Raw genomic sequence first — 19802 nt, forward strand, 5'->3', positions numbered from 1 at the left:
TCCTTGTGATTCTCTCCTTGACCCATGAGTTAGAAGTGTTGCTTAATTTCCAGATATTTGGGGGCTGTCTAGTATTTTTTGTTATATTTGTAAGTTGATTTCTTACTAATTTCTTGGTGCTTTGAGGGCATGCTCTTTATGATTTTAGTTCTTTTGAATTTACTGAGACTTTGCTTAAACTCTCATCTACCATATGCTGATGCGAACTGCAAAGTGGTGTGTAATGGAGAACTCGCCTACTTTGCTTCTCTGTTTAGAAGGACTATGTTTCCTCCACGTTATGCCTGCTTTTGGCTACTCTGCAAACAGTTGTTCTCATTATTTTCTTTAGAGTTTATTGTTTTTATTAGGGGGGTGAGTTCAGGGACAGTTCTCTGTCACTGCTGGGGCCAGATGGCCCTGGAGTTCAAGGCTTAAAAGAGTTAGTCCTCAGCTGCCAACCACAGAACAAATCACAGAATTTGGTTGCCCTTCAGAAAGGGCACCACCCACTCAACCTTTTCAGATTGTTGGGTTTTTGTTGTACCTGAAACAAGTGGCTACCAGACTGTTTTACTGTCTGCTACACAGTGTTAACAACGTAGTCTTTGTGCCGTGTACCCTATGCCTTCTATCAGTGATAGAATCACACTTCAGATTAGAGAGCTGGCATTGCCTCAGATTCCTTCTTTCCAAGAGAAATGTGCACCTTTTCATAATAATTGATGAGCTCAGTGAATGGCACATGGACCTGCCAAGCGATTTCCTATATAAAGTAACTGTGCTGAGAGAAGCAGGGAGATGCAAGGCAGCACAGAGATGACAGAATGAGGAGAGGAGAGGGAGGGGGGAGAGGAGGGGAGAGGAGGAGGGGGGAGAGGAGGGGAGGGGGAGGGGGGAGGCAGCGGGCAGAGGACATTGTTCTTCTCCCCAGTACTTCAGTACTTCAGTAGCAGAACCTGAGAAATGGCCTTTAGCAGTATGACTTAGGCCTCTTAAGCCTTCCTATGCATTGGTTTCCTGAGCTAGCCTGTCAGCTTCCAGGACAAAAAACATGGAATTTAGTTGATGTTAAACAGTAATTTAGGCTTATAATTACTAGTTTATCCCAGCAGAGTTTGTCTGAGTCATTGGTTTTGGAATTATCTTCTACAGGACTTCACTGTGTGATTGCCTTTGTTTTGTGCTTTGTTTAGATTGCTTTAAATTTTTCAAAACTTCGTCCTACCTAATCTGTTTCTGTAAATACTTCATAAGACTGTCATTAGGGTATAATGAAAATATTTTTTAGATTGTGGCGTAACTTGCTTGGTATAACTATTAAACCATTTCACAGAGAACTCACTGATTTTTATTAAATGTTGCATTATGGCCCAAATGGCTTTTTTTCCCTCCTAGCTGGCCAGGCCAAAAATAAAGATGAAGCTAAAATATCTGATACCAGGAAGGAAGATGAAGAGATTTTTTAATCATTTCTACTTTTTAAAAAAATCTTTTTGTTGACCTAGTGTTTGTTTTTTGTCTAGTTCTTACAGCTTCATTCTCAGGTGTTCCTGCTCAGTTCAGATGAAAGCACAGTTGGTCTGTTGAAGAACTGTTCCCTGGAGGCGGAGCCAGACTCCCAAAGAAAGGACCAGCCCGCTTTCCAGACACTCACCTCAGACTCCGCTGGGTTAAATGGTAGAGCCTCTTGTCCGCACTGGTTTGATATAAATGATTGCAAGGTCCAGCCCATTGAGGAAAAGGATATCAAACAGCAGTTTCAGGGCAAGGAGAGTGCCTACATGCTGTTTTATCGGAAGTCCCAGCTGCAGAGACCTGCTGAAGGTACGGGGAGAAAAACGTTCCTGTTCGTGTAAATTGATGACTTTAGAAGATAAATATTAAATAATATTTGCACTGTTACCCTTTCAAAAGGAGTTTTACTCTTGGGACATTTAAAAACATTTTTATACTTAACAGTAAGAATGTATGATACCAAAAGAAATACAGCCATCTGTCATTTTTTAAGATCACATATTCCTATTTTTTTTTTCCTCTAATAATATGAGGCCATGGTCGGATTTTGGAAGTTGGATTTTCTGGGCTCACGCGCTGTGGGCGAATGGGTCTCGCTGTGCGGGCAGACCCGAGGGTGGGCGCCCACCCTCACGCTCGGCCCTGTCATTTGGGCACGTGTTCCCGGTGAGTGGTGAGCAGCCTCGGTCTTATTTTCGTTTTGTCCCTTTTATTTTCGTTTCTGATTTCCTCTCCCTCCATGGGTAATGTGTTCTCTGCGCCTTTGGAGTATCTTTGAAACACTCTTTGTTGAACCTTCTCAGGGAGCTATACTAAGGAAGTCAAACACCGGGACCGACAGTGACACCCATTTAACTGAGGCCACTATCATGAGTCGGTCTGGGAGACTCCGACCACTTCCCAAGTCCACTCAAAACGAGAAACTCCTAACGAGGCAAGCTCGCTAGACTGAGACAGATCTGTGGTTAGAGATGCAGATACTGTTGTTAGAGAACGGGAAGAGTGGTCATTTTTATAAAGAATGAGAATAAAGCAATCAACACTGTGCGTGTCCGTCGAAGGAGATCAACTTTCTGGATCTGAAACGGCTGCATAACTATTCTGTTAACCAGGAAGGGCTTTGTATTTTCCTAACAGGGGGAAGATACGGTGATGGTCCTGATAAATACATTGTGGGGCAGAATTCACAGTTATAAAACTGAGTGTTAACAGAAAAAAGAACATTTTCAGATGAACTATTGTGTTTTTCACTAAATTGAATTTTAGTGTGTGCATAATTGAAATATATACTAAATGACAGTTTTCTGATTAGCTTGAGAATTGAATAAAGGTCCAGCCAAGGTTTTGATGGACTCTTTGCGGGGGACGAAGGAGTGGTACCTGACAATGACTCTGAACTTGACAGAGGGAGGTAAACTGGTGGAAACAGAAGAAGGGGCTTGCTGAAGGAGATTGCTGTCTCAGGAAAAACATACTTATGAAGCTGTAACTATACTAATTACTATTTAAAACTCTACTACTCACTTGAATGAAATTATAGCCCTTTAATGTTTGTGTAAAAAATCCTTAAAATATATAAATATTTTTCTGCTCTTAAGATAGAGAAGACCTTTCTAAGCTTAAAAGCAAAGAAAGAAAAAAATAAGAAAAATGATATAAACCTTAAGCAATATTAAGAAACAAATGATAAGCTAGTGGAAAACAGCAAAATATATGACAAGTATAATTCCCCTATCTGTAGAATGCTCTTATATGTATTGTCCTCAGTAGTAAATTGGGAAAAGGATATAAGTAAGCAATACACAGGAAACAAAAGGAGGAACAACCAGTAAACTACAAAAAGTCTTATCCTAGTCCATAATCAAAAATGTGAATCAAAACAGCACTGAGATGACACTTTTCCCACCAAGTCAGACACTTCTAAGAATCCGGTGCTCAGCGGCCGGCCCCTCCCCCACAGCTGGCAGGCACATAAAGCCACACAGCCCATTTGGTGTGTGTGTTTAAAACCATTAACTTAATGCTACTGCCACAAATGTTTCTCGAAGTATTCAGAGCTGTATATAAATAGTTATGTTCAAAGATGCTTGTTACCCCCATTGTTTTATAATAATGACTGAAGGATGTCACCTAAATGTCTAACAGAAAAAGACTGCTTGACTGATCGTACTGTTCAAAGAATGGACTACTATGCAGTCATTTAAAGCTTTGGAAAAATACTCGGCAATATATGCAATGAAAAAGCAAGTTAAAAATTTATTGAATACAATTCCATTTTGAAACAAATCCAGTTGCTTTAAAGAGAGAGAGAGAGAGAGAGAGAGAGTGTGTGTGTGTGTGTGTGTGTGTGTGTGTACAAGACACATAGTGTAGCCTAGAAAAAAGACCAGGGGTTTGTATACCAAATTTTAGCAGTATCTCTTGAGCGTGGGATTATAGATAATATCAATTTCTGTTACACTTTTTAAGATAGTTTTTAGAATTTTTACAGGGACAAATTGTTGCAGTTGTTATTAGGAAGAAAACGGTGTTCTTTTCCAAAAGTATATTTAAAGAGAGCTGAAGAAGTGGAATTCTAGCTTGGCTTGAAGAACTGTTCACCTTCCATGTGTTCTCACGCCTTCGTTTTCTGAGTGGGAAACTGAGAGCCGGAGAACAGGGTGTTCGCACGGGCGGCCGGGGCGTCTGCAGCTCCCGGCACAGTCCTTTTCAGTTCTCCCCGCTGCCCCTGCGGCAGCCAGACGTCGTGCAGTTCGCACGAGGTGACGCAGGATTCTGTTCACAGCTCGCGCTAATCCCCGGCACAAGGTTCCGCGTCATTTACTGGATGAGATGGATGCGGCCAACACGGAACTTCAGGCAAGAAGGTACCTTTAACTGACTCTGAGAGACTGAGTGGTTTCTCTGGAGAGAGGATCTGATTTAGGTCTTAGGTATTCAACAATGAAAATTAAAAAGGAAACAAGTCAACCTAGGTAATGCAGTATCTGTCTAGCCGCTGAATTTGTATGGTGTGAGTATCTTTCACTTTGAAATGATCCTATCCGAGAGGGAAGGAAATGGTGACACGCATTGCCGTGGCTGAGTAGAACCAAAGCTGAAGAGACCAGAGAAGTCTGTGAGCACGTAGTGGAGCGAAACGAATTGTATCCTGGCCTGTCGGTTTCCCCCCGGTGCAGAGAGCACCTGCTCTGAAAAGCACCCCTCGTGTTTCAGCTCCTGTGGGGAGCTGGCATGTGGGGACAGGAGAGGCGGGCAGGGAAGGAAACGGGGCGCTCACGCTTAGTGGGCTCACTGGCGGTCTCAGTGCGCTCCTGCAGTGGGTCATAGAGGGGTGCTCTGTGAGCGCCTGGTTATCTCAGCATTCTCCCTCGAGGTCTAGCCTTGGGCCCGGAAGAACCGGCTCTTTCTCCGCTCTCCGACGGTCGGGGGGGCACCGGGCTGGATAACTGGGTGTCCCGTGGCCTGCCCGTGGGCCCAGGAGGCTGGCTGTGCAGCAGGGGCGTGCTCAGCGCGTGTCACTGACTTGAAGCTGGGGGATGGCAGGCAGTTGAGTGGCAAACCAGGATTAAAGGAAATGTTGACAAAAGTCAAGACACTAAAAATACAAAAGCCTGGAAGAGTAAAGTATCTTAAGCGTGAAAAAGAGCCCGCATGAGTAGTATGGCTTAGCAGTTGGTATTTTTAAAAAAAAGAACACCCTAAGAGACTTTAGTCATGTGGTCGTCAAAAAAGCTAGTGCTGGCTTTGACCACACTCATAGACTGCGTCAGAGGTACCCGAGGGGTGGCCACCTCATCCAGCTCGCCATCCGCCCGACTGCGGGCTGGGGTGTGCGGCAGCGTGCCGCGAGGCTGCCACCGAGGCCCGGGGCCCTGGAGGGAGGAGGCTCAGGAGGACTGTGAGGCCGGCTTCGGGTGTTTCGGGGGGCGGTGCGGATCTCTCAGGAAGTAAGGATGAGTTAGGGGCTGGCAGGTCTGACTCCTCGCGCAGCTACAAGAAGCAGGCCTCCAGCATTTTGCTCACAACTGCAGTCTCTGGGTTGGGGGGTTGCGAGTGCGGCGTTGAGAGCAGCATCACACAGTGTGTCCGTTAAACTCGCTGTCCTCGCCATTCACGGCGGCGGAGCTGCAGTCGTGCCATTGTTGAGACCCTGAGATGAGGCATTTTGGGGCGTGGAAGAAAATGGTGCTCATGACACTTAAGTGGAATGGAGAACTTACTTATATTGCAAATCAAATACTTGTAGTTTGAGATGAAACCGTGTTTGTTATAAAAACATAGCATTTATATATTTTTATGCCTCTTTAAAGGGCAGAATATGATTCTACAAACAATAATATCGAATTGCATCTCCACCTGGGCCCTCACTACCACTTCTTCAATGGGGCCCTGCACCCCGTAGTCTCTGAAACAGAAAGCGTGTGGGATTTAACCTTTGATCAAAGGAAGACTTTAGGAGATCTGCGACAATCCATATTTCAGGTAATTCAGCCGCATTTAATTTAGATATTAAGGTCCATCTCAAGCTGGATCCTTCTTTTCAAACATCCTGCCTAAGATACAACTGTTTATGTTTCAAAGCTTCTTAGGAGAACCCTACCTCTGCCAGTTTCAGAGAGGGATGGCCCAGATGTTCGCCCCTCGCTGGGAAGTCTTCTGGAGGGTTCTCTGCGTAGGCAAGAGGCAGTCCTGCAGCTGGTTTTCGGGGGCAGAATCAAACCTGGTATATTCTGTTTGGGGGAGAGAAAGAAGACAAGGTTGTCTCTTTTTTGAAAAATAAATGTAAGAGACTTGTTTTTAAAGAAAATGAAGAGACAAAGATAAGCATGTTGTCTAAAACCAAGAGCTACTAAACAAATAAAAGCAGCTAACTTCTCTGTCTTTTAGTACACAATAGCATTTATTAATAAGATCACCAAATGCAGGAAAACATCTACTGACTATAGTAAAAGCAAACGTCGTCGCAATCATTGTTTCCACATAACTTATCCAGTTGTGTGTTAATGACAGCAACAATGGTGCTCTTTATTTTACTTCTACTGCTTTCGTATTAATTACGTCTTTTGGTCCTTGAACCTCATGGGAACACACTGACTAACCCCCCCTTAAAGGTGAAGAAGTTGTGATTTAATCCAGTCCTGGTCTCATATTTTTTCTTTGCTTTTAACCATGTCTTCACCCCATACTGCTTCCTGATCAAGGAAAAGAGAAATATAAAATAAAAGGGTTTTTTTTTTCTTTCAGAAACAAGTGAATTTTCAACTTTAGTTGATTTGAATAATCTTAAATATTGTATCAGCATCAGGATTTCTAAAATGGCCTAATATTTCTGAACATTTATATTAAAAGTTCATTTATGAGCCAGTCCCGGCAGTATTGATACAGGTGGAGCTGGGGATCGGCCCTGTCTAGTGTGACCTCGGGTGGCAAATGGAAAAGACGTTTAAGTGCACGTCTCTCTTAGCTGAGAAGTGAACCACTGGCGGGACGCCGTGGGACTGACACAGGGAACCGGTCCCTCGTAAACACGAGGTTCCTGTGACGAGCACTGCCTCGTGTGTGGTGGGGAAGAGACCCAGTAGGGCTCGTCTGTGTGGGGCCCTCATTTTGGCGAGGCTTCCACAGCCTCCGGAGTCTTGAGTCTAGAAACCTAACACACGCCCCAGGCAATCTGTTACACTTCGTCAGTGGGAAACATTTCCTTCAGGGACACACTGGATGTTAGTGTGTGGTGGAGTCGTGCTGCTTCGTCCTGAGCGGCACGGATGGAACAAATCATCTTTGCTCTTTTGGACAGATTCCTGGGCTGGCATGGTGGGCGGTGTGCCTCTGACGAAAGCTCCTCCCTGTTAGTCACGTAGAGTCGGGCAGAGGGGCCAAGCGCTCCCTGTCCGCGCCCAGGCTCTCCAGTCGCCGGTGGACGAAACGGGCCGCCTTTCCTCCCTGTCGTCGGGCGGGGGTGGGAACCCTCATTCATTCGCTCTCTGTTCCCTCCACACATGTAAACTGAACGCTGCCTGTCCCATTTACCCTGGAAGTGTGATGTCTATGTTGCTTTTCCTTGTTTTCTTCTGTACACGTTCCGTAGCTGTTAGAGTCTTGGGAAGGAGACGTGGTTCTCAGTGTGGCAAAGCTCCTGCCAGCGGGCCTTCACGTCTACCAGACACTCGATGGTGAGATGGCGCAGCAACTCCTTTTACTTACTTGTATTTGAGGCCATTTAAACCTTACTTATATAGTGTGATTTTTTCACCCAACTCTTAGCCTCACAAACAAATGTACTCCTGTAGCTACACAAATGTACTTCGAGAGCTTAGAGGTATTTACTGCCTTAAATACCAACAAGGCAGTGAGAATGGCAGTCACAGTGGTAACGCCTGGTTTGGACTTCACTGTGCCAGGTACTGAGATGAGCATTTTATGTAGGTTATCCCTCTGATTGTTACACAGCAGCTCTTTTGTGGCGGAGCTGAGACCATTTGGTGCCTAAGCCTTACTCCCGTTCAGGGTCAAGTACAGTTGGCCTTGGTAGTAGACTCTTTTTTCATGTTATCATGCTCGCAAAGCTTGTGTAGCAACATGGGGAAATGCTTACAAAAATTGAAAAAGTAAGGTGTGTGATGGAAGGAACGAAGATTAAAATAATATCAGTATAATAAACATAATTACTGCCTTGTCCTTAATTTTTCTAAATGGGGATGCTTTTTCAAAAAAAATACTGAAGTGTCCCAGCTCTCTCTTCAGTGGGGTTTGTGACGTCCTGGCGCGCAGTCTCACCGAGACCTGCTCTCTCCTCCCCAGGAGACGGCCTGACTCTGTGCGAACTGGACGTCGCCGACGAGGAAGACGTCTTTGTGTGGGACGGAGTGGAGGTGAGATGTGGTGAAGAGATGCCCGGGTAGTTGTGGGTGTTTTAAGTCATTATGATGAGGCGTTGCTCAGCACACGTGAAGGGTATCAGACAGCTGCGGAAACAGGCAGTCAGTTTTAGGCGCCGTCAGAGGCACTCACGTGCGAGCGAGACAGTGTTGAGCGCCTGCGCTGTGCCGGCCGGTGTGTCGGGAGCCGGGCACAAGGACGAGGCTCCGCGGCGTGCGGCCCTGGTGCCAGCGCCCCATGGGGGCGCGGAGCCGTGCGGAGCGAGGCGGTGGGGGCGGCTGGCACGTAGGAGCAGAGCGGGTGTTCTGAGTCGGGAGAGGCGCGCGGCCCGGTCCGTCCCCCGTCCGTCCCCAGTCCGTCTCGTGTGTTCCCCGGGGCACCCTTCCGGCCCTGCTCCAGACTGCTCTCCTGAAAACACGGCTGGCCGAGAGAAAGTTTGCAAAGAAAAGTCTGAAGTTGACTTCCTGACACTTAAAAGACATTGTGAAAACTTTGTTTCACTTGAAAAGAACAGAAGGAGACGTCCGGTCAGGGTCCGGACGGAGGTCTCCGTGGGCAAACATGGGCGGCCTGCTCGCACAGCCACGGGAGAAACGACGCTGGGGTCCGGACAGCCACGTCCCGGAGTCGCCAGAAGACGGGGCCGCGGAAGCCCGGCAGCTGCAATGGTGTAACCAACGAAGCGTGGTTAAGAAGGGAAAACGGAAGCCGCTCTGCAAGAGTGGTATCTCACCCCACGTTATCATGTTGACTTTGTTTTGGCAAATGTCAGCTGTACTAATGATGGTCCTGGTGCTTTTGTAGGTTGGTGGAGTCCAGATTCCAACTGGCAGTGACTGTGAACCTGTGCTCTTAAACGTTCTGCGTCTGGCAACAGGCAGCGAAGGGTGTCCCCGGTTGACGGAGTCCCTGCGGGTCTTCCCGGCTAACGCGGAAGTGGGCAGCGTGCTCACAGCCGTAGGGGTCCCAGCCGGCGTCGTCCTCGTCCACGAGCCTGGGTCTGCGGGCGGCAGGCGCTGGGCCGCCATCCCCGAGGAGGGCCTGGCCAAGACGTTCCGGGAGCAGGGCCTCGGAAACGGGAGCTCCGTTTTGATTCAGGATTCCAGGAATGAGAATAACAGGTAACTCGCTGAAAAGATAATTTTTTAAGTTATTTACCTTAGAGTACTATCTCTTAGAACTCTAAACCTTTATTTTAATGAGAGTTAAATGTTTCTTTTAACTCTAGACGTTGCGTCCTGTGTATTGCAAGGAAGACTGTTCTAGGTTAGGCAAGTTGGAGAGAAATACTGGAATAGGATTTTGTTTTGTAAATGTGATAGGCAAGGGTAGACAAGATACAGCCTGGATTAGTTGACTATAAGCAGAACCCTGTCTGAGGAACTCTGATTCGCGCCCACCGGAAAACTGAAGACCCATTCCTACAAAGAAGCGCCCTCACATTTTTCATGAGGGTGGCATTAAGGTCATAGCTAAGTTTCTCTGGCTGTCGTGTCACAAGAGCGCCACAGGCAATTCCGTTTTCATCACGGTCCTTTTTCGGTTGGCTCCTGAAATCCTCCCAGCTGCCCACACAGGGCGGTGACATGCGGGCTGCGCCTTTGATTCCCGAAGTCACTTTCGGAACCCAGAAATACTGTCTCTCTCTGTGTTTGCTACCCGTGTCTCGGCGGTGTGCGGTGTCGGTCCTGTGGTCATCATGCCACACACTGTGTCGCTCCCCCAAACTTCCGTGTGCTGGAGACTGTAGGTTACGGACAAGAGCCAGTCCCCTACCTTCTCGGTGCTGTGAATGCTGTCAGGTTGCAGAGTCCCCGTGTCATTGTTCACAGTGGCCGTGACGCAGAGGGGCAGAGCATCTGTGAATCGTGTTCGTTTTGTATCACAGTTATCACTGTTATTCCTTCAAAGAGGTGTTTTCCAGGTACTTATTTCCCCACCATGTGTATTGAGTTTAAAAGTGTAGTCTGTAGAAAAGAGAGAGAGAGAGAGAGAGAAACATCAATACGCGGTTGCTGGGGGTTGTGGCCTGCAACCCAGGCATGTGCCCTGACTGGGAATCGAACCTGCGATGCTTTGGTTCGCCGCCCACACTCAATCCACTGAGCTACGCCAGCCAGGGCCTCCTATGCCTATTTTTTAATTGGATTGTTTGTCTTCCTGATGTTGAGTTGTATGAGTTTTTTGTATATTTTGCAAGTCAAACCCCTGTCCGATGTATCATTGGCAAATATGGTCTCCTGTACAGTCGGTTCCCTTTTCATCGTGATGATGGTTTTTTTAGCCATGCAGAAGCTTTTTAGTTTGATGTAGTCCCATTTGTTTATTTTTTTTTCCTTTATATCCCTTGCTCTAGGAGATATATTGGCAAAATTATTGCTACATGGGATATCTGAAATTTTCCTGCCTATGTTTTCCTCTAGGACTTTTATGATGTCATGACTTCCATTTAAGTCTTTTATCCATGTTGAGTTTATTCCGGTGTATGGTGTAAGTTGGTGGTCTGTCATCCAGATTTTTACCACTTTAAGGCTGTCTTCAGAGAGCATCTTTGTGCTTAAAGCTTTGCTGTGTCTAGGGTTGTGAACTTCAGTGGAGTCCCGGGTAGGAGTAACTGAAAGGGAGGGTAGAATTGTGTTTCAGGGCTCCGACACTCTCTCCCAAAGAGGACTTCTGCTAGTCCATTCAGTGCCTCTGTGTCTATAGAAACACATCACTCCTTCCTCAAGATCCTTTATTACCACCACTAGGGAAAGCTTGTTTGAGCCAGACCCTTGACTGCCGTCTGCACGTGCAGTAGCGCTCTGTAGCGAAATGGAGACGCGCAGCGTGTGGTGTGAATGATACCCCTCGGCTGTGGCACGTGGGTGCCGTGTCGGTCTGGACGTGGCTGTCCTGCTGTTGAACTCGTGACCCCGTCCGTGGTGGCTCCGGGCACGGCTGCTCTCACCCAGCCCCTGTGACTGCGGTCTGCAGGCAGGAGTCAGCCACTGGTTGTTCCCTTACAACAGCTCTCTTTGAAGTGTGGCAGCAAATTATTTCTCTAAGTCAAAGAATATTTGAGTCCTGAATGTATGGACTCTGTGGTGTGCTGCCTAACCCCAGCTCAGCAGAAGTTGGTCACCTTTAATCAGCCACATTAAGGGGCACATGCAGAATTCTAGAAGTGGTGCCTCAGGAAAAATGCTGCTTTTCTGATCCTTCCTCATTCACAAAAGTGCTGTGTAAAGACACATTTAAAAAAAATTTTTTATTTTAATTGTTGTTCAAGTACAGTTTTCTGCCTTTTACAAGACACATTTTTTTTAACATTTTTTTACCTACAGTTTGTTGACCAAACAAGGGAAGTGGATCACTAGTGTAAATGAGGTCGACTGGGTCCAAGTTAAAAATTTATGTCAGTCAGAATCGGAAGAGGAGCACATTACAATACCAGCAACTGTTAACACAGTGAGTAGATAATAATGAAGTTCAGTTGACAGTGTTTGAGTTAACAGAATTGTTCTTAGAAACCAATAGTGTACTCTTTCGGGAAAGTCTCAGTAGATTTCTAAATCTTAAGAAATGAACTTTTTATTTTTAATATTTAATTATTGTATGTTTACCTATCTCAACATATCCTTAACATGTCTCAAGAAAACGTTCCTGTCTTCCCTCCCAAGCCTAGAATAGAATGTGGGAGTTAGCTGTTTAATTAGTACATGGAATCCTTTAGCTTCGTTGTCAAATACATAATGCTATACCAAAATACAAATATATATTTATACTTATCAAAATACATCAATATAAAATGCTGTTTTCATGGATCTTTTTGGTATTTTTTAAACCAGTTATTTATGTTTTGTTTTTGTGTTGTATTGTTTTGTTTTTGTTTTTTAAGTTTAACTGAAATTGCCCTACATTATACCCTGTGCTGTGTATAAAGCCAGCTTCTCTTAAAAAGGGGTTCCTTCCCTCACTCTTCCCTCTGAAGACTGTGATGCTGGTCTCCTTAGACATTATTTTAGAAAACATCCTTTTATATTATGTAGTCTCAATTCATGAAGTTTCTTCTGTAACATTAAAAGAAACAGAGTGATTTCTTTATGAATATTGTAATTTCTTTTTAATTTGTTATTTATTTATTTTATTGTTGTCCAAGTATAATTGTCTCCATTTTCCCCCCACTACTCCTTCCCACCCCAGCCAACCCCACCTCCTACCCTCAATCCTATAGGGTCACAGGGGGAAGGGTTGTCAGGAACATGCATAAAGGACACATGGACAAAGCCAAAGGGAGTGTTGTAATTTCTTAAGGCGCGTTAATATTTGTTGGTACAGTACGGGGGACGGTGTAAGACCGATGTGCTAAAGCTCAGGAGACCCACCCCCGGCCCCGCGTGGGAGACGTGGGGGAAGTCCCCATCCTCCTCAGCACAGCGTGGGCGCCGGTGGGCGGGCAGAGTGGGCCTCTGACTTCACTTTGCCCCTAAACCTCTGCAGTTTTATGCTCTAGAGGCAGTTAGCCTAAACAAAAGAAGAAAGTTTTAAAGCAATTGAAATAGTGCCCTTGGATTAGCATTCTACATTTTTATATTACTTATTGGCACTGAATTCATTATTTTTAACATAGAGAGGTGTGATTACCTGAAATTTCTTTTGTTTTCTCTCATCAGAAATGTTAGCGGTTGCCAATTTTTGTTTTTTCTACCTAGAATTGTTTCTTTGGTTTTCTGTAGGAGTCCTTTCTGTCCCAATTAACATCATTTTGGTAAAAACTTAACTATTAAGGTCTAGGTTTTAATTTTGACTTTGTAGAAAAGAGGAAATGTATTTCAGTGATGGAAAAAAATTTTTCAAGTAGGCAAAACTACCAAATGTTAGGTAATTAATAGCTCAACCTGCATATGCACACACTGACAATCTCCATTTTCTTCTCCTCCCATTGTTTCAACTTATACACAGTCATTAGTTTATTTCTCTATTTTAGGTGGTGTTTGATATTCGAATTAAAGCCATAAAGGAATTAAAATTAATGAAGGAACTAGGTAATCATTTATGTTTGCTTTTGGCTTTTTGGTTCAATTTAGTTTTGATTTTTAATTGAAAAATTATGGGACAGTACAAAAAATAATTTAGGGAAAACTCATGACTTACCACCCAAAATGGACAGATGTTAACGTTTTACCATACGCTTGTTTTTGTGTGAAACATTGCAGAGTCACCCCCCCGACGCAGCCAGTGTGTCTGGTTTGGGGGTGTGTCTGGTCTGTGTACTCACATCGTGTTGTATTTATTATGCTTCCATATGTATGTGTTTATGCATACGTTGTGTTTTCGCATTTACGTGAAATGTCACACTGCACAGAGCATTCGCTGTTCACTCAGCATTGGGTTTTCTTTAATAATCATGTTGAGGTATAACTTACATGCCATTGAATACCCGTCTGAAGGTATAGTTCAGTGATTACTAGTTAATTAGAGAATTGTACAGCCCTCGCAGTAATTGAGTTTTAGAGCATTTCCATCACTCCAAAACAGTCTCTCATTCATATTTGCATTCGGAGCCCCCAGCGACCTCTCCTCTACTTTCTGTCTGGATTTGCTTTTCTGCGAATTTCATGCACACGGAACCATACACTATGTTGTCTTTCGTGTCTGGCTTCTTTCACTTAACATTTCATTTGGGGTTTCGTCCGTGATAGCATGTACCAGTAATTTCTTCTTTTCTATTATGCTGACTACTATTCCATTGTATAGATGTATCACGTTTCGGTTATTCATTCACCAGTTGATTGAGTCACTCACTTTTTGACTTCTATGAATAGTGTGCTGTAAACATTGTCTTTGTGTGGACATGTGTTTTCGTTCTCTTGGGTAGATATACAGGATTGGAACTGCTGGGTCAAATGGTACATTTATGTTTAGCTTAATAAGAAACTGCCCTGCTATTTTCCAAAGCAGCTGAATTAACAATGTATCAGGGTTATAGTTTGTCCCCATCCTTGGCAATAGCTGTAATTGCATCTTTTACTGTGGCCATTGTAGCGAAGGGGAACTGGTTCCATGGTAGGTTTAATGTATTTTCCTCGTGCAGTGACAGTGAGCATTGCAGATGTGCTTGCGGTCTGTCTGTGTGTCCTGAGGAGTCTGTTAAAAAGCCACTGGAAGCCCTGGCTGCCGTAGCTCAGTGGATTGAGCATGGGCTGCAAACCAAAGCATCGCAGGTTCGATTCCCAGTCAGGGCACATGCCTGGGTTGCAGGCCACGTCCCCCAGCAACCGCACATTGATGTTTCTCTCTCTCTCTCTCCTTTTTCTCCCTCCCTTCCCTGTCTAAAAATAAATTAATTAAAAAAATTTTTAAAAAGCCACTGGAAACACAAATGAGTTTAACAGAACTCAAATCAATATGCAAAAATCCATTGTATGTTTATCTACTAGAAATTAAGAAAACACTCAATAAGATATCACGAAATACTCGGGGATAAATTTAACAAAATGTGTGCAAGACCTGTACCCTGAACACTAGAAAACATTTCTTTGAAAACTGAAAAGACCTGAGTAAGTGGAGCAATGTACCATATTCCTGGGTCAGAAGACACAATGTCATTAAGAGGCTAATTCTCTCCAAATTAATTTGTAGATTCACTGCAGTCTCACTCAAAACCCTAGCAGGGGGTGTGTGTGTGTGTGTGTGTGTGTGTGTGTGTGTGTGTGTGTCAGAGAGAGAGAGAGCACGCGTGAGCGCGCAAGAGAGAAACTGACAGGCTGGTGGTTTATGTGCAAATCCAAAGAACCTAGGCCTCCAGCCCAGTTTGGGGAAGACAAATAAAGCTGGGAGAGTGTGCTGTCTGATGTCAAGACTTGCCCCAGAGCTGTCGTGGTCAGGACAGGGAGTGTTGGCATCAGAGTGGACATACGGCAGTGGCGGCAGGTGTGGCCTGCAGCCTGCTCTGTCTAGCCAGCGAATGGAGAACAGTTTTCATGTTTCGGGCGGGCTCTTGTAGGAAGAATGTGCAGCAGGGACCATAGCTCGTGTTGGAAGCTGAAATATATTGCAGCAGAGCGACGTTAAGAATCCAAAAATACGTGCACATGTATGTAGTCAGTTTACTTTCAACAAAAGCACCAAAGTATTTCCATGAAAGAGTAGATTTTCAGCGTAAGTGCTGGACCAACTAGATACCCATAGATGCAAAAATGAATCTCCAGCTTTGCCTTACATCACGGAAAAAACTGATTTAAAATGGATTATAGGCCTAAATGTTTAAACCTAAAACTAAAATTTCTGGGAGAAAACATGAGAAAAATCTCTGTTACTTTTACCAGAAGGAAAAAAAATCGTTTTTAAAGATTTTATTTATTTTTAGACAGAGGAGAAGGGAGGGAGGAGAGAGAGAGAGAGAAACCTCAATATGTGGTTGCCTCTTGCATACCCCACACCAGGTACCTGGCCTGCATCCCAGGCATGTGCCCTGACTGGGAATTGAACCAGCAACCCTTTGGTTTGCAGGCTGGCACTCAGTCCACTGAGCCACATCAGCCAGGGCAGGAAAAGACTTTTTTAGACAAGACTCAAACAGTACAAACATGAAAGAAAAAACTAATAAATTGGACTACTTCAAAATTTAGAACATCTGTTCTTCAAAAGGCATTTGAAAAGGCAAACCACAGACTGGGAGGAAAATATTGTAAAACATATTCGACAATAGATTTGTATCAGGTTCTATAAAAAGAAGACCAACCTGTAAGTGACCAGTGTGCAGGGAAAGATGGTCGGTTACCATTAGCCAGCAAACCAGAACCATAATGGTGCCCGCTCCACACTGCACGCATGGCTGACCTCTGGAATACCGACAGCGCCAAGGGGCAGTGGAGACGGGGCCCGACTGCCGCGCTCATGCGTGGCTGTGCAGAGTGGAAACGATGGTCACTGTGGTGGAGTCAGCCTGTTTCTTATTAACTTAAATGTTCAGTCACCAGTTCTCCTACATATCTACCCAAGAAAAATTAAAACATATCCTTGCACGTACTGTACACTGCTTGTGTATGACCAGAAACTGGAAGCAATCCCAATGTCCACGAGTAGGTGAATGAATGACCAAATTGTGGTGTATCCATACAGTGGGATACTACTGATCAATAAGGGCACTGAACTACCACCACCTGCAAAACGTGGGTGACTCCAAGACCTTATGCCAAGCAAAAGAAGCTCGACACTACAGAGCACACTCTTACTATTCCACCTGCATGACATTTTTAAACAGCACACCTGAGCTCTAGTTGCAGAGGCAAACCCGAATCGGGGTGGAGGGTCGACCTACCACGGAGAGCCACGAGGGGACTGGCGGGGAGATGCTAGTTTATCTTGTTTTTGGTGGTTGCCCAGTGTTTATACCAAACACTGCACTGTACAGTTAAAATGGATATGTTTTATTATAAGTAAATTATACCTCAAAAAAGTTGATTAAAAGTATGTGGTGCATTAAAATGAATAGTTTGTGTTCCCGTGTGCAGGTCTCCCCTCCAAACGGTCCTTGTGGCAGGCGATCTTAAATGTGTGCGAGTCAGGCCCTGCCATCCCTCTGCTCACAGCCCCGTCCTGCTTTTCCAGTGCACGCAGGCTGCCTCCCGAGCCCAGCCCCCACGAGCTGCCTTCCTCCCACCACTGCCCCTACCCCGCCGCAGTCCCCGCCTCTGCACCTGCACCGCACGCTCCCCAGGCTCACCTCCCCTGAGTTTCTAGTGCACAGGCTCTCCCCCCCCCCCCCGGGGCTCGTAGCTCTATCATCTCTCCTTGAACCGCAGCGCCCCGTTCCTCCACTGACTCCTGTCGTCCATCGGGTCTCGGCGGAAATGTGACTTCTCCTGCCATCCCTGGCCACACAATCTCACTTAATCTCTCTTTACTCTTGTAGTGTCCTGTGCTTTTTGCACCACACTTACACTGTAAGCACCCGTGTTTGTGTCATGAACACCCACCTCCCCTTTAGCTGAGGCGCTGAGAGCCAGGTCCACGGCTGTTTGCTCACTCCTGTGCGGTCAGCTTCTGGGGCAGTGCCTGGCACCTAGGAGACAGGTGCCACCCCGTGTCTTCAGAAAGACACCCCGTGCTTTCTGAAGGAAAGGGAACAGACATGCAGGGAGACAGTATTTAAAGTGTTCTCTTCAACTGGGGAATTCTTTCATCAGCTGATTGCGTTGTCAAGAACTTTGTATTAGAACCACATGCTAGTTTCATACGAACTGTAAGGTAAGATAGAGAACTCAGGAATCGCAGATCCTGCCACGGTCTAACAAAGTCACGACTTCCAAGACCCATGCCATTCTTTTCCCCTCAGCAGGCCCCTCTGCTCCCAGCTGCCCCACTCCTAGCCGACTTTGTGAGAATTCTGTTCGGACTAACCCTTCCCACAAAGCAGGAATCCTTGCATTCTCGAAAATAGGATACAATGGGCATAAAAAATGACTTATCATTTTAAACAGAGGCAGTCTCTGCATAGTTCCAATGTGCGTGAATTTCAGTTATCATGGTTTATTATATTCCGTTGGTTACCCAGCAACACAGCGCAAATTTCAGCTGCCACTGGATGTAAGTAAGCGAGTAACTACATAGACACAAGCTCGGCTGTGCTAGCCCTGGCGCACCGTCGCTGCGGAAGTAGCGGGTGTGTGACCATGGGTTTCTCGCACAGACAGCGCAGTGTGCCCTTCACTGCCTCCCTTCCCCCCAGTGGTAAACCCACACGACACCTGGTAAGAACGTGAGCTTAGCCGCAGAAGTAAGGACAGTGGTTGTGACAAAAGGGATGAAGCTCTCCCAGGAGAAGTGCCACTGGCAAATAGCCTCACCTTACAGGAGCGCTTGGAGAGACGTCTCGAGGTGGGAGGCACAGCATGTAGAATGTCGGGGGCTGGCCAAAACGCAGAAATCTGGGTGTGACAGTTCTCCGGGAGGCGGAGGAGGGGTTCGCTCCGGCTGTGAGCTGCACCATGAGACGAAGGCAGCGAGCCCTGTTTAAACTGCTTGGGTGGGTTTTTTACAAAGAAGTAGAACATTTTAATCATCAGCATTTCCAGTTCACAGTGTAAAATATTAGTTGTTTAAATTACAGTGTAAATATTAGTTTCACTGGGTTTTTTTTTTTTCATTTCACTCTACATAAATTACTGACAGTTTTAAATGTTTTCACAAACATTTTTAAAGGTCAAGAAAAACAGATGTTTTCTGGCGGCTGTTAAAGCCCGCTTTGCAGGTTGTGTGGGCCTTCCTCCCGGCCTGCCGTCCTGGGTACCCAGCCTGCCCTCCTGGGCACGGGGAACCTGCGGGGGCCCCTCGCGGCTCCTTGCGGCCTCCTGCTGGTCAGCGTAGCGGAGGGTCTCGCTCGTTTCTTCGCTTGCTGCGCCGACCCTAACCGGCCTCTCTTCACTTGTAGCCGACAGCAGCTGTCTGAGGCCTGTTGACAGAAACGGGAAGCTCCTTTGTCCAGGTCAGTCTGTTGGGTAAGCCTCAAAATCTGACGCTTACCCCTGCCATCTGGCTTTTTTTTTTTAATATTTTCAAATATCGGCTCCTAGTACCTAATATTCCTAAATTACCTTTTAGAATTGATTTGTAGGACATATTGTCATCCAGGTATCTTCCTCTTGTATTACAGAATATCTTAACCAAAAATTCAAGCCTTTCAGTTTTCTAAAGTGAAACACCTGTGTTTCTGACAAGCTGGTCCTCCTTTTAGTCATGGTTATGATCCAGTTCCATCTTTCTAGATTTATTGTCAGCATTTTACTTGCCAGTCTCAGTGAGGCATCTGTGATGGAACCGAGTCTTTGTCCCCACCTCTGGGGCGCCTGTTGTCGCTGGACGTGATTGAGTCTAGATGTTGATGGTTGTTACCAGAGCAGCTTTGAACTGGGAACAACCTAGTCCATCATGAATGAGCTCGGAATGTCTAGCTTCTAATCTGTGAAAACAGCAGCTTTCTGGTGTTTATAAGTATGACTCCAGAATGTCCGCAGCTGCCTCCAATGTCTCCACGTTTGTTCAGTAACGAGAACTGTGCATTCCAGAGTGTGGGAATCGGGAATCGAGCATAATGGTAACATGCAGTCCTTTTGCGTGGAATGCAGCTTTTTCTTTCCTGGCGTTCTTGGTTTTCAGAGGAAAACTGATTCAGTATATTTTTGCCCGAGCAGGTGGGAATTGATAACATTCATTATTTTATCAAAATTACTTACAGTGCCAGACAGTTACACTTTGAAGGAAGCAGAGCTGAAGACGGGGAGCTCCCTGGGGCTCTGTCCTGGGAAAGCACCGACCTCCTCTCAGGTAACGCGAGGCCGCCTGCCGACAAAGCCCGCCGTCCCCCGGCCGGTCCGTCCCCCGGCCCGAGCCTTACCTGCCGCAGGGATGTGTGCCCCCTAAGTGTTTCCTGTTCCTTC

General features: G+C 45.7%; 1 protein-coding gene across 8 annotated transcripts in view; it reads left to right on the plus strand.

The window, feature by feature from the left end:
- USP40 (ubiquitin specific peptidase 40) overlaps positions 1 to 19802 on the plus strand; it is a 67246-nt gene that overhangs the window by 26677 nt on the left and 20767 nt on the right. For 7 of the 8 annotated variants that reach the window (XM_045845635.1, XM_045845640.1, XM_045845636.1 and 4 more), the window contains 10 exons: positions 1506 to 1806; positions 4283 to 4364; positions 5811 to 5982; positions 7589 to 7673; positions 8302 to 8372; positions 9184 to 9500; positions 11706 to 11829; positions 13349 to 13406; positions 18797 to 18850; positions 19601 to 19689. In XM_045845635.1, the coding sequence (XP_045701591.1) occupies positions 1506 to 1806; positions 4283 to 4364; positions 5811 to 5982; positions 7589 to 7673; positions 8302 to 8372; positions 9184 to 9500; positions 11706 to 11829; positions 13349 to 13406; positions 18797 to 18850; positions 19601 to 19689 (1353 nt within the window). The remainder of the gene's footprint in view (positions 1 to 1505; positions 1807 to 4282; positions 4365 to 5810; positions 5983 to 7588; positions 7674 to 8301; positions 8373 to 9183; positions 9501 to 11705; positions 11830 to 13348; positions 13407 to 18796; positions 18851 to 19600; positions 19690 to 19802) is intronic. The other variant, XM_045845638.1, reaches the window with a different exon arrangement.

Source organism: Phyllostomus hastatus, unplaced genomic scaffold (assembly GCF_019186645.2).
Source record: "Phyllostomus hastatus isolate PE091 unplaced genomic scaffold, TTU_PhHast_1.1 phas_contig_477, whole genome shotgun sequence".
Lineage (NCBI taxonomy): Eukaryota > Metazoa > Chordata > Mammalia > Chiroptera > Phyllostomidae > Phyllostomus > Phyllostomus hastatus.